This window comes from Acartia tonsa, chromosome 3, assembly GCF_053477335.1.
Source record: "Acartia tonsa isolate MP-2025a chromosome 3, ASM5347733v1, whole genome shotgun sequence".
Lineage (NCBI taxonomy): Eukaryota > Metazoa > Arthropoda > Copepoda > Calanoida > Acartiidae > Acartia > Acartia tonsa.
In genome coordinates this window covers 50,427,187-50,441,113 of record NC_137262.1, presented here as the reverse complement: position 1 = coordinate 50,441,113, position 13,927 = coordinate 50,427,187, and the positions used below count along the sequence as shown (strand labels likewise).

Below are 13,927 nucleotides of genomic sequence, written 5' to 3'. Positions count from 1 at the left end.
CAATGATTACGCTTATGATTATAAACTCAAGTCTGAAAGATATTTACCTACTTTATGTAACTGTATAACAATATCAATATTCAGATTAATCTTCAATAAAAATGGCATCAGAAGTTGAGGAGACCCTTAAGCGTCTGGTTGGACATAAGGTAATACCAGGGAAATTTCAATGTGACATAAATTAATCTTTTCCCAGTTGAAATGCGGAACATTTTCCTTATAGAAGAATTAATGGTGATTGATATTATCACCATTGATACATGGATAGATGAGTGATTAACCAATTTTTCTATGGGTTTGCTACTTATACATAATACAAAGTAGAACGATGTCTGTCTGTTTGTTTGTAGCGAAGGATCTCGCTAACCGCTGAATCGATCGGGTTCTTCTCATAGGTTCTGGGAAGGTTTATAAGGGGGGGGGGGGGGGTAATGCAACCATCTCGTAATCAGTGAGCAAATGGCACTTAGAATTCGAATTTCGATCTAAACTTTTGCATGAGTAATCCTTGGTAGGTCTATTTTCCCTAAATCGAACAAAAAGTTGGAAAAGTAACGGCTGGTGGCTCAGCCGTTTAGCTGTTTTTTGCCTATTTTCAGGGTAAATTCATCATCAATTACGTAGGAATCAACTATTTAAAACATATTTTTCGTTTAATTCATGTTAAATAATAGCAATAAACATTTTTAAAACTTCTACTACCAACAGCTACCATTTAGAACCGTTTGAAAGCGTTTTGGAGTGGCAACGAGAATAAGGTGGAGATAGGTTTCGTGAATAATTTGTACTATAGATATCCAAAAAATGGCAAAACTGCTGAGCCGCCAGCCGTTAGCCGTTACTTTTCCCACTTTTTGTTCGATTTTGGGAAAATAGACCTACCAAGGATTACTAATGCAAAATTTCAGATGGAATTTCGAATTCTAAGTGCCATTTGCTCACTGATTACGAGATGGTTGCATTAACCCCCCCCCCCCTTATTTTCTTGGGGAGGAACCCCCCCCAAAAAAATAAAATATTTTTTTTTCTTTTAAAAACTTAAATTAAAATAGTGGGGTCGACTACCCCCCCCCCCCCCCCCCCTAAATTGGGCCATCCTCAAGTTTTTCTTCGTTTATTATCTTAAACTTCAACCTTTGCCAAAATTGAATGTGTATGGCAGGCGTTCCTTCTAAATAAATATGAGCATAATGTATATAAAATGGACTTTTACTTTAGTTTTAACTTTTTAAAATGAATTACATCTATATAATTAAATTTGTTTTACCTCTATATTATATAATTTTTATTGGTTAAGTTTATTAAAAATATATTTATGGTTGTTGTAGATAGGGAAATGGTAGTTGTTTGCTATGCATTTATTTTGTCTGATTATTGGAATCAATCCATGAATTGTATTGAATATTGGCTTACAGGCACGGGGGAAAGGGAATCGGATTTTTAATGGTTGTATTAAAAGGGGTAGTTTCACGAAAAGGATTTCAACTTAATTTAGTGAACAACATATTTTTTTCCTAGTTAATGGGTTAAACTACATTTATATAGCATATATTTGAAATAAATTTAATTTTCTACCACGTAGTTTTAAAATATCAAGACTTGAAAATTGTCTTTTTGTGATATATGCAATTTAAAAAGAGGATTTTCAAGTCTTGGTATTTTATAAACTACGTGGTAGAAAATTGAAATTCTTTCGAATGTATATGCCATATAAATGTAGTTTAACCATTTAACCATGATAAAATATGCGGTTCCCTAAATTAAGTTCAAATGCATTTCGTGAAAGTACCCCTTTGAATTTAAAGTTTTACATAGCATAATCTCATATTTAGATATTCCTTCAAATTATATTTTTAAAAGATTTTTGAGGGGGGGCGGAGTAATAAAAATATTAATGATAAATTACCGGATATTGAAACAGGAGATACAAAAGTAAATATATAGTACCTATCACATGCAAAGATTAGATAATATTACAAACAAAAGAATTAATGTTTAGGTTGAAATAGTAAATGGAATAAACTCGTAAATCCTTTATTTTAAGACATGCGGAATAAAAAAAATAACACTAAGGGGGGGGGGGGAGTTCTGACACATTTGCGTAAACCTGGTGTATAGGCTTCATCTTTAGACTGAGAGGATAGGTTATTAGGGATAAAATCATTCTTATATGATGAATTTCCCCCAGATTTAAGATTTTTTGGATAGGCCTCCAGGTTCTGGAGCTCCAGGCCTCCAGGTGGTCTCTCTACAGGTAAAAATGAAAAAAAAAATTTTTTTTAAGAGTTAGATGTCAGCTTATGAGACAAAATATGTATGTTTTTTCTTCAAATATGTGAATAACAATCAAAAAGAAGCATATTTTGTTTTATAAGTTAACCTCTAACTCTTCAAAAAAAAAATCTTATTTTTAATTTTTACCTGTACAGAGACCACCTGGAGGCCTGGAGCTCCGGAACCTGGAGGCCTATCCAAAAAAGCTTAAATCTGGGGGAAATTTATCATATAAGAATGATTTTATCCCTAATAGCCTATCCTCTCAGTCCAAAGATAAAGCCTATACACCAGGTTTACGCAAATGTGTCAGAACTTCCCCCCCCCCCCCTTGATACCTATGGATGTTCTGTTTTATTTTCTTTTTTTATACCTAAATTCCTGACGAGCTTGGCTCAATGACAGAATAAACTTGGACGTAAGAAAGGAAATGCATAAATAGTAATACTTTTTTATACATTTTATAATAATATTTTGGATTCAAGTTTTATGCATAGCAACTATATTCCTATACAATCTAAGTTACATCAAGAGATCAGACCTTTTAAGTAATACCTGGCCCAATTTAAAGGTTTTGTACAAAAATCCGGAAATCTAAGGGAGAAACACACAAAAAAAATTGTTAGGCCCCATTATTATTAGTTATTTCTCGCATCGTATTATAAACGGCTTTCCGCGGATATAGAATGTACAGTTATAAGATTAAAACTATTTGTTTTAGCACCGAGGTGCCGAAGGCACCGGCTAAAAAAACTGGTTTTTATCTTATGATTGTACATTTTTATATTCGTAGAAAGTTGGATATAATACGATGCTAGACATAGTTTTTTCGTATGGATGAGAACCGGTTCCTATCCACCGGATTCGAATGAATACGAGAAAATATATTATTACATTACAAACGTCTTTTTTTGTAGTATTTTGTTTTCTTAATTTTTATATTATTTTTCTTACTCCTTAAATATTCCCTTATTATTTCTTATCATTTAAAGCAGTTTTATGTTATAATTTGTATAGGTAAGTTTCCCCTTAAATAAGAGACCTGGAAATTTTAAGGACACTCTGGCATAGATATCCAACTACTTAAACTTTTTATTTTCAGGGAGTGATAGGAACAATAGTTGTAAACAACGAAGGAGTTCCAATCAAATCAACCCTAGACAATCCAACTACAGTTCAGTATAGTGGCCTACTCAATAATCTTGTAGATCAGGTATATCATAATAATATTAGTAGCGCAGCTACCCTGTAATCTATGTTGTCGGTAAGTCCCTAAGTTACACCAAATCAACCCTAAATAGTTTAGCGTTCACTGTGGTTTAGTTTAGCAGAATAAGTTATATTATAAGAAAGTTTTTATGTTGTAAGATGATTCACATGTTTATATCAAAAGAACTCTAGATAATAATCCTACTACAGTTCGGTATAGTAATGGATGTAGGATATATTATACGTGGATAAATTGTCGGGGGAAAAGTCGTCAATTTAGCTAGCAAATAATAATATAGATCTCATTTAATGGTCAGTTCGTTCATCCAGTAGGAAGGGATGGGGTAAAGGCCCAAAGGGGGTGGATGGGTGGGCAGTATAGTTATTTTAGCCAGCTGCTAGTACCACAATATACTTAGAAATACATGGTTAATTTATTATTCTTTTTATTTTAGGCGAAGACAATGTTTAAGGAACTCGACCCCAGTAATGATCTCACATTTCTCAGAATTAGAACTAAGGTTAGAAACTTGCACCACCTACAGTTTTATTTCCTTTGGTAGAATCAGTTATTTTGTTAGTGAAAAAAACAGAATCCCAGCCGCCTAAAAAAAGATTTTCAATCCTACTTATATATAATATTTTGTATTTTAACTTAAAGCAATAAGTGATATTTTCCGCTTGTAAAAAATGTATATGATTGAAATTAAAAATATTGAATAACTTAAAAGTTAAAACTGATGGAAAGATTGATGGCAAATAGTTTTTCTCCATGTAACCAATCCTTGCAATTTGTACTCTGCAAATATTTACCTCTTTTATTTTGCAAAAAGAAACAATGATTGAAAAATTCTTTTTATTTCCGGAATGAGGATTAGGTTTTGATATTATTTGATTAAATAGCGCAGTTTCAATATAACTAGGGTATGTATGTATGTTCATTTTTGGCTGACATATAATACGTAGAATAATAGAAAATAACTTATTCAGTGGGTTATCGTTTTCGTTTTACTTAATATTTGTCCTATATTTTGTATCTACCTAGTTTTTATATTTTATATACCAAATAAATAACAATTTGTATTATAGTTAACCATAAAGTAATTAAAATGTTTTGAAAATTAAAACATTTTTTTCCAATTTCATAATCATTACTGTGTAGTTACTTCTTTGTTAGATAGATAGATAAAATGCTTGTAGATAAACTTGTGATGTCCTGTAATAAAATTATTTTAAATAAGTACTCTAGCAGGCCATCCTATTATTTATTCCCTCCTTCTTTATTTCCTAAAGTATCTATTTGAACATAAGGGATATTTCCATGAATTGAACTGTAAAATGTCACCTTAATGCTCTTCTTTAATGATTGATATTTTTACTGCTAAACGATCACTCGGTGTATAAAAAGTTACTCAATTAAATTGTCGAGTGCTAAAAAAAAAGTTTGTTACAAATTATTCCAAAATGTTCAAATTGTTGAGAAATGGAATTAATGGAAAAAAATTGTTTTCGGCGGCAACAGCCGTTATGCCGCCGTTTCTGCACAGTTCCACATTGTACCTTATCAAAGCAACTGTCATAACAAATTCCTTTACTTTAACTATTTTTGGTTGAGTTGGTGTTTTAGGTTAGGACTAGCTACAGATATTAGCCACTCCCCCCTTTTTTTTCATTTTTTACCTAGTTAAAAACTTGTCTTGACAAAACCCCTTTCATGGAACATTCCCTTTAATAAAGTTCACCAGAAAACAAAAATGTTAAAAATAGAAATTGCGATTTCAGAAGCACGAGATTATGGTGGCTCCAGACAGAGATTATGTTCTCATCGTTTTGCAGAATAATAATGTTTAGAATTTTATTTTTATATCAGTAAGCAATTCTACTAAGAAAGACTTCTAGTTGTTTTCGTGGCACTCTTCCTTCCAAAACAGCGCAGCTTAATTTGTTGATTATTTAAAAATATGTTTAATGTAATGATAAAATGTGTTTTGCAATTATATTGACTTCACATAGTTTCCGGAATGGATTAATGCTATACATATTAATTTTTAGTAAGTATAAAAACTACTGGCTTCAATTTAACAAGAGAAATGGGACTTGTAAACAATGTTTGGAAATCTAATTACCTATTCAATTTGAAAAAATTCATGTCTTTTATCTTCGATAAAAATTTTCATTCAAAAATAATTTAAAATAGGTATCAATATAATTGCAAAACTAAAATATTTGTTGTCCACTATATCACCCGCCAAAACAAAGTTATATAACTTAAACACACAAATTCACTTGCTTTAATTGTGTATAATGCTTATCCTTATATAAAAACAAAAGGATTTATGTCCGTCTGTGTGTACCGAACGATCTCGCTAACTTCTGAACTGATAATTTGCAGTGTAGCTTCTCAGAGGTCCACCCTAGAATAAATTCTACTCCCAACAAAAAAAAATACTTTTTATTTTTAAATCTAAAATTTAAACAAGTGGTCGACTCCCCCCCCCCCACTCACACACAACATAAGTAGCCGCTGGTATATTTTGAAAACAACATACAATTATACAGTATTCAGAATTGGAACTTGGAATACAATCTCACGAAACGGATTAAATACAGGGTTGTCATTTTGGGCGGGCGCTTTTGGGCGGGCAGTTTTGGGCGGGCGGTTTTGGGCCGCCCAATATAAGGTCCCTTTGGGCAGTTTTGGGCACTCCCCTTTTAGGGGGAGAGAAAAAGGGGAGGGGGTTAAAAAAGAGGGGGGGCGGGCCTATTTTTTGGGTGATATCCTTATACTAAAGTAACAGGATGTGTGTCTGTTTGTTTGTGTGTCTGTGTGTTTGTACCGAAGGATCTCGCTAACCGCTGAACCGACCGGTTTCTTCTTAACAGGGTAGCTTCTCATAGGTTCTGGGAAGGTTTATAACTATTTTGGGGGAGGGTACCACCACCCTCATAAGAAAAATTGCCCCTAGAAAAAAATTACACTCCCCCAAAAACTTTTTAAAAAAATTTTTTAAACGGGGGAGGAACCCCCCCCCCCAAAAGAAAAAAAAAAAATTATTTCCCCCCCCCCCAATTTTTTTTTACTTTTCTTTTTAAATCTAATATAATAATAAAATTGAATTATCAAATTTGACTCTCACCTCCACAAGTGCCCCTAGAGGCCTCTAGGGCCGTAGCCGCTAGTTAACTATACAAATTAGTAAGCTTTTTTGTATCTAGAGAAGGATTTCGCTAACTGCTGAACCGATATGGTTCTCCTTTCCAGTGGAGCCTTTATAGGTCCTGAGATGGTTTTAGGCTATTTTATTTCTAATAATAAGTCTAGGTATGGTTTTAGGCTATTTTATATCCTTTTTATATGCTTTTTACGACATTTGCCCAAAAAGGGTGCCCAAAACCACTTTTGGGCGCCCAAAACCTGCCTAAAACCCTTTTGGGCAATTGGGCCGCCCAATATAAAAAAAAGTGCCCAATTCGACAACCCTGATTAAATACCCTAAATGCATTAAAGCTTCTCGAAATTAAGACAAGCAATTGGACCAGTTAATAAGATAAATATTTTGAGACAATTGTCCTGTCTAGACGAATTATTTAGACATTTCTAAATAGGATTATGACAAACCTTGCAAAACATACATTTTTTAATAAAATAATAAATGGGGAGGTATTTCCTAGTCCTACGGTCAAAAAAATTTGATATAACTTATTATTCCCTCTAATAATGTATATAAGTTATACGTGGATATTATGAAAAGGGAAATATTGACCTTAATTTAGATTGCTAACTTGGACATTAAGGGGGGGGGGGGAGTTTGTACATTTATAGGAAATTAAAATTCAGTATCAAATTTTGGCCTGGCCGTTTGGGCTTGTTTTTATAGTTATCAACCTAATTCTTTTTGTAAGCTCTCTTATATGATTGGATCTACCTGTAAAATGTTGTAAATTGAATTTTGGGACTTTCCCTCTAGGGGCTAGTGGGGCAAAAGACCCCCGAAACACTAAAATTTTAGGTTATGAGCTTATTTTTAAAGATATCGAGCTGATTTTTTTAATGGGACCTTTTATTACATAGAGGAGTTGATTAGCCACCCCATACTTCATTTTTACACTTTACTTCTAGGGTCTTTTGGAGCAAAACAACCCCCCCAAATACAAAATTTATAAGTTTTGAGCTTACATGCCCCTAGAGGTAAGGTGCAAAAATGAAATATGGGATGGCTAATCAACACATTTATGCAATAAAAGCTTTCATTAAAAAAATCTGCTCGATATCTTTAAAAATAAGCTCATAACTTAAAATTTTAGTGTTTCGGGGGGTCTTTTGCCCCACTAGCCCCTAGAGGGAAAGTCCCAAATTTCAATTTACAAAATTTTACAGGTAGATCCAAACATATAAGAGAGCTTACAAAAAGAATTAGGTTGATAACTATAAAAACAAGCCCAAACGGCCAGGGCAAAATTTGGTACCGAATTTTCATTTCCTATAACTGTACAAACTTCCCTCCCCCTTATAGATCAGTTCGTTCATACAGTAGGAGAGGATGGGGGGGGGGGGGGTTACCGTTATTTTAGCTAGCTACAAATCTGATTATTTAAGTACCTAGTTGATAATCTGGTATAATATCCATGTAATAATAAATCTATTCCTTTAATGTATGTATGTTAATTAAACCAAAACAAAGTTTTATAAAGTTAATCAAAGAAAACCTTGAATTATAACTTATTTACGCTATTCATTATTGTACAAGGACAACTTTTTCCATAAGAAGCGCAGCAATATTAGTTAGGGATCTAAAAGGAAAAGACAATGGCCGATTTGATTAAATTGCCCCTTCTGTAGATTACAATTAGTGTGGAAACTCAACTAAATGGACCAACCAATTAAAATTCTATTAAAGTCTCCAAGGTTGTTAAGCCAAAGAATAGGAAAACGTTATTACAAGACTTTGGGGACCTTTTATTGACGGACAGACCCTAAAATAGCTGTTCTACTGACTTGAAACTAGTAAAAAATGTTACACGCACTGGTTTATGTTTAATTGGGAAACATCAAAAAAGAAACCAACAAAAATTATTTTTATTTAAAATCGAATAGTTTTTTTCATAGCTTCTCTGTAAGTGAAAAGTTTACTAATTGTTTATTATTGCATCTTAGTTACAAAAATAATGCTTAGATTAGATTGACGAAAAAGTTTGACACGAAACATTTTTCTTCAGATGATAATAAAACTTATAAAGTAGGCTTCATGTTCATATAAATTGCATTTGTAAAAAGCTTTTGAAATTATTTGTATAAAAAAAAATTAGATATATTATTAAAATGGAATTCTTAAAAAGCTGCTTACATCACATTATTACTAATTACTAATATATTATGTATGTATCATATGTTTATGAATGGTTAGTTATTCACTCCTTTTGTAGTTATTTGACTCCAGACAGACACCTAATATTAAAGGGGGGGGGGGGGGGGGCGAAAGTGACACTTTTTGAAACCAAAACTAAAAGTCAAAGGAACTCAACTAAAAAAAGAGTTACAGGTCTGACATTTTGCATGGCAGTTGCTTTATAGGGGTACAATATGGAACTGTGAAGAAACGGCGTCGCAACCGCCGAAAACCGCCGAGAAAAGGCAAAAAAAAATTCGGCGGGAAACGGCGGTTTTCAGCGGTTGCGCCGCCGTTTCTTTACAGTTCCATATTTTACCCCTATAAAGCAACTGACATGCAAAATCTCAGTCCTGTAACTCTTTTTTTAGTTGAGTTCCTTTGTTGACTTTTAGTTTTGGTTTCAAAAAGTGTCACTTTCGCCCCCCCCCCCCCCTTTTTTTCCTATTTTTAGCTGGCGTGAATTTGACAGCCTGTTTGCATTCAAATAATTCATAAGATGTAACTAACTCATTCAATGTTCGGCTTGAAACCGGTTTTACTGTTTGTAAGATTTTAACCTTGTTATTATGTTTTAGAAGCACGAGATAATGGTGGCACCGGACAGAGACTATCTTCTCATAGTCATCCAGAATACACAAGACTCGTGAGATGGATTCTTCACAATATTACAGCAGGGATAGGACAATAGACGAGAAATTTAACTTTCCACCAATTATTATTTATCAAAATTATTCCTTGTAAAAGCTTGTAAAAGGCTAAAGGAAGAAAAACCTTTTTATCCTTTACCTCAACAATGTTTGGCCATCTAAAACAGATTTTTGATAATAATTAGGAGAAAGATAGTTTTATCTTTCATTGTCTTATCCCTTTGTATATTATCAGGGATAGTATAAGTATTTTGAAAAACAATTAAGGCAGGACAGACATAAGTTTTTTTTATCATTTTAAAGGTCTAGAAATATCTTTATTGCAATATTTTATTTTAATAAATCTGTGAAAAGATTTAAAATAAAACGTTCTTTTAGATGAATTTTTTAACCATCTAATCGTTGTCTTCTGTTTGTTTCTTCAGAATTCTTGTCCTAATCTCTACACAGAAAATCCTTCAGATCTTACAAAATAAAATCCATCTTTTAACCAAAGGCTTGTAGTTTATTAGGCAAATAATAAAATTGCTCCATTTTTTGTTAATATTATATGATTTAGGTTATTGTATTTATGTAAAACAATTTGCACTCAATTTTAATTTATTGAAACACTATTTTGTTGATATTTTCACTGTTTGACCTAATTTTGAAGTCAAGCTTTTGAATGCAAATTTTGTTTATATCAAAATACAAAATATTTTTTTTTTGCAATTTCAATATTATTGAAATATCTAAAAAATAATTTGTTATTTATGTATTATGAATTTTTAATTATTCCTACAAAATTTCATTTTCACTTAGCATAATTAAGGTTATGATAAAATTGATATTTACCAGTGTATGTTTTTGCATTTTAACACTATTATTAAACTAATATAATTAATTATTGATATATTTGATTGTACCAATCTAATTTGTCAAAATTATGAAGGGGGGTGGGTGATTTCTTACTGCTAGCGACAAAATTATCAAAGGGAATAGGTGAAATTAAGAATCAAGATTGAATTAAGTATTTTGACATTAATTTCACATATTCAATATCACATCAAATCAAATGGTCAATTTGGTACAAATGTTTAGAATTACCCTCCACCCTTCATAAAAAAAAATCATACATGTTCACTATTAGGTAAAAAGTTATTAATATTCACAAATTTTTGCACAATGTGATATATATAAAAATCATGATAAAATTTCAGAATTGTAAAAAAATAGACAACAAACAATGAGCTCCACCCCCTCGCCCGGCCTCCCCAACTCCCCGGTTCAATCAGAGAAGGCCAAACGATATGACCGGCAGCTGCGGCTGTGGGGCGACCACGGGCAGAACAGCCTGGAACACGCGTCTGTGTGCCTTGTGAACGCCACGGCGACGGGCACAGAAATTTTGAAGTCCCTGGTCCTGCCGGGAGTGGGATCTTTTACCATTCTTGATCCTAACAAGGTAACACACAATAATTTTTCTTTGTCTACCTAATCTTTAAGTTTATACTGAGAAAAATAGATGCCTTTGGAAAATGTTTACGTGAAAGAGATACGGTTTTTAATATCAAGATTAGGACTGGGTGCTAAATAAAAACATAAATAAATCCTATCTATCAAATATTTTGCAAACAAAATCAATCTTTCTTTCTTTTTAAATTAGTCTTTAAAACTATATGTTTGTCAAAATAGACTTTAAACTTTTTAGTTAGGGTGTAGTGATGGTTTTACCTTTACTACTCCAAACAATTTTGATGAACTTTTTTTGTGTCCTTCAGCGCTGTAGAGCTTGAGCCGGGAGCCGCCATATTTTGCCGGAGCTGGAGCCGTTAATTTCTTTAGAAAACGGCTCCGGGTTAACTAAAATAATAGATTTTTTATTAAGGGAGGGGGGTTAATGCAACCATCTCGTAATCAGTGAGTAATCCTTGGTAGGTCTATTTTCCCTAAATCGAACAAAAAGTTGGAAAAGTAACGGCTGGCGGCTCAGCCGTTTAGCCGTTTTTTTTGCCTATTTTCAGGGTAAATCCATCATCAATTACGTAGGAATAAACTTTTTAAAACATATTTTTGGTTTAATGCATGTTAAATGATAGCAATAACCATTTTCAAAACTTCTAGTACCAACAGCTACCGTCTAGAACCGTTTGATAGCGTTTTGGAGTGGAAAAGAGTATAATGTGGAGATAGGTTTAGTGACTAATTTGCTATATAGATATCCAAAAAATGGCAAAACGGCTGAGCCGCCAGCCGTTAGCTGTTACTTTTCCAACTTTTTGTTTGATTTAGGGAAAATAGACCTACCAAGGATTACTCATGCAAAATTTCAGATGGGTATTCGAATTCTAAGTGCCATCTGCTCACTAATTGCGAGATGCTTGCATTAACCCCCCCCCCCCCCCTCTTATATTTGGTAACTCTGTTGTGTCGTGTGCAAATCCCTCTTTTAAGTTTTTCTAGTCCATTTTACCAAAAATGTAACCTTTAAAACCTTTAAAACTTTAAAACTTGGCAAAAAAAAATATGAAGAGTTTTTTTCTTGATTTTAGGTCGGAGCCGGAGCCGCTATCTTCACAGGCGGCTCCGCAGAGCCGGAGCCGCACCAAAATCAAACGGCTCCGCAACGCTGGTGTCCTTTGTTGCTATGCAAAAAATAATGTTTTGTTATTTGAGAGGAAATTAGAATATATGTCTCTTTGAAAATAATTGATTAGTTTTTTCATTATCTCACAGGAAATTACTAGACACATTTTTTATATGGATTCTTAGATTACATTGGATATATTAATCTATCTATATTATAAGTAGAACGATTTCTGTCTGTTCGACTGTTCTTTCTTCCCTTAAGATCTCGCTAACCACTGATTCAACTAGATTTTGTTTCCATAAAAAAATATAAATTGAATATTTTTGTATTTAGATAACTGGGGAAGATGTTGGCAACAATTTCTTTCTCGATTCAGGTATACAATTTATTTTAATGAAACTTTATTAATATGATCAGATCACTCAACCTCGCCTTTTTACAAAACTTTTATTTATATGTGATTTTGGTGCTTTCCCAAATTCCCTTTCCTAGGGTCCTGAGGTGGCATCTTATTAAAATATGTTTAGCTGAATAGGAAAGGGTACGGGTATCCAGATCAATAATTGAATTTCAAAAAGTGTGCAAAAAGCACAGTAAGGTTATCAACGGAAGATTTATCCAATTTTCAGAGATTTTTAATGTGGTTTTGGAAGATTTTTGTATGAAAATAATTTAGCTGATTTGGGTGGGTACCCCATTCTTAGTCGATTCAACATAACCCACCTCTGCGTATTTTGAATATGTTGATTGTATTTAGATTATATTGGCATGAGTCGTGGGGAGGTCGCTATGAGATTATTATTAGAAATGAACCATGAAGTCAGAGGCGACTGTGTTCAAGAATCTATTGAACAGGTACACTTTTCATGCATTTTTGGAAAAAAAAGACAGCTAGTGTTCAGTTCTTACACCAATTCAAAAAAGTTATAAAAAAATATTACGCCTACAACTTTTTGACACAATAAATTATAATAAACATTACAAAGTCATAGAAATATCGCGAGAACTTGAGGACGGCGCAACAAGAAAAAGCATCTTAGTAGAAATTAATTTCCATTATGGTTTCGAAACCGATTATTATCCGCTGGATTAGAACTGGTTCTAAGCCACACTTTAAAATCGTATCGTATTACAGCCAGTTTTCTACAAATATCAAAATCAACATTGTAATATTAATACCTGAGCTGGATCTTTAAATCATTTTAGTGGTGAGACAGATCGGGGTGAGTCAACTTTCCACCAATGAGTGCACAGCATTTTATGAAATGACTCGCTGTGATTGGCTGGAATTCGGCTCACCCCGATCTGGCTCACCACTAAAATGATTTAAAGATCCAGCTCTGTTTTGTTTTCCCTGGCCTTTGGCTCCTAGGGGCTGATAAATTTTTCATTTAAATATCAGCGGAAAGCTGTCTATAATACTATGCGATAAACAACTATTATCCCTTTCAGACCTGAGATTTAGATTTGATTTCAACAATCTCTCTGTAACAATTTCTTATATCAAAACCTATATTGTACCTAATTGTTTCAGGTTTTAGAGTCGAACAAAGATTTCTTTACATCATTTAATTTGGTTGTAACCTGCGGGGTTCCAGAAAAATCTCTCATCATTCTTTCAAAGGTTTATTTTGTTCTATTTGTTTTAATTAACAAGACACAAATATCATGTTTTTCAACAAAAGAAAAAACATTGTGCAAAAATGGAAGAATAAAAAGTATTTATAATAGGTACAATCAAAAAATTGTTGATTTCTTTTTTTTAGGAAGTTTTGACTAAAATTAATAAGAAGACTACCTAAATCTTTGATTTAATATTACGTAGCAATACGATCTAA

The 13,927-nt window shown here is 32.9% G+C and overlaps 2 protein-coding genes across 14 annotated transcripts in view; both read left to right on the top strand.

The window, feature by feature from the left end:
• Positions 1-36: 36 nt before the first annotated feature.
• robl (dynein light chain roadblock) lies at positions 37-10,721 on the top strand. 5 transcript variants are annotated; one of them, XR_013877797.1, is made up of 6 exons: positions 37-149; positions 3,377-3,487; positions 3,939-4,004; positions 9,449-9,553; positions 9,762-9,787; positions 10,358-10,721. XR_013877797.1 is itself a non-coding variant. In XM_080154441.1 (5 exons), exons 1-4 carry the CDS (start codon positions 102-104, stop codon positions 9,518-9,520), a joined length of 297 nt encoding a protein of 98 aa, XP_080010567.1. In that variant the 5' UTR covers positions 37-101; the 3' UTR covers positions 9,521-9,553; positions 9,762-9,793. The 5 variants fall into 5 exon arrangements, 3 of the variants coding, with proteins under 3 accessions (XP_080010567.1, XP_080010566.1, XP_080010568.1); XR_013877796.1 differs by having other exon boundaries at positions 9,946-10,721; XM_080154441.1 differs by lacking the exon at positions 10,358-10,721 and having other exon boundaries at positions 9,762-9,793.
• APP-BP1 (Nedd8-activating enzyme E1 regulatory subunit APP-BP1) overlaps positions 10,718-13,927 on the top strand; it is a 32,413-nt gene continuing 29,203 nt past the window's right edge. For all 9 annotated transcript variants that reach the window (XR_013877795.1, XR_013877794.1, XR_013877793.1 and 6 more), the window contains exons 1-4: positions 10,718-10,964; positions 12,423-12,465; positions 12,847-12,944; positions 13,624-13,713. Coding sequence is in view for 2 of the 9 variants with exons in the window: in XM_080154437.1 (XP_080010563.1) it covers positions 10,746-10,964; positions 12,423-12,465; positions 12,847-12,944; positions 13,624-13,713 (450 nt within the window). In the remaining 7 variants the exon portion in view is untranslated. The remainder of the gene's footprint in view (positions 10,965-12,422; positions 12,466-12,846; positions 12,945-13,623; positions 13,714-13,927) is intronic.

Excerpts from the sequence above, each read along its gene's own strand:
- robl (XM_080154441.1), top strand. The coding sequence starts at position 102 with ATGGCATCAGAAGTTGAGGAGACCCTTAAGCGTCTGGTTGGACATAAG. Across the intron at positions 150-3,376 it reads AGCGTCTGGTTGGACATAAG|GGAGTGATAGGAACAATAGT; the intron begins GTAATACCAGGG and ends TTTTATTTTCAG. Across the intron at positions 3,488-3,938 it reads TCAATAATCTTGTAGATCAG|GCGAAGACAATGTTTAAGGA; the intron begins GTATATCATAAT and ends TTTTTATTTTAG.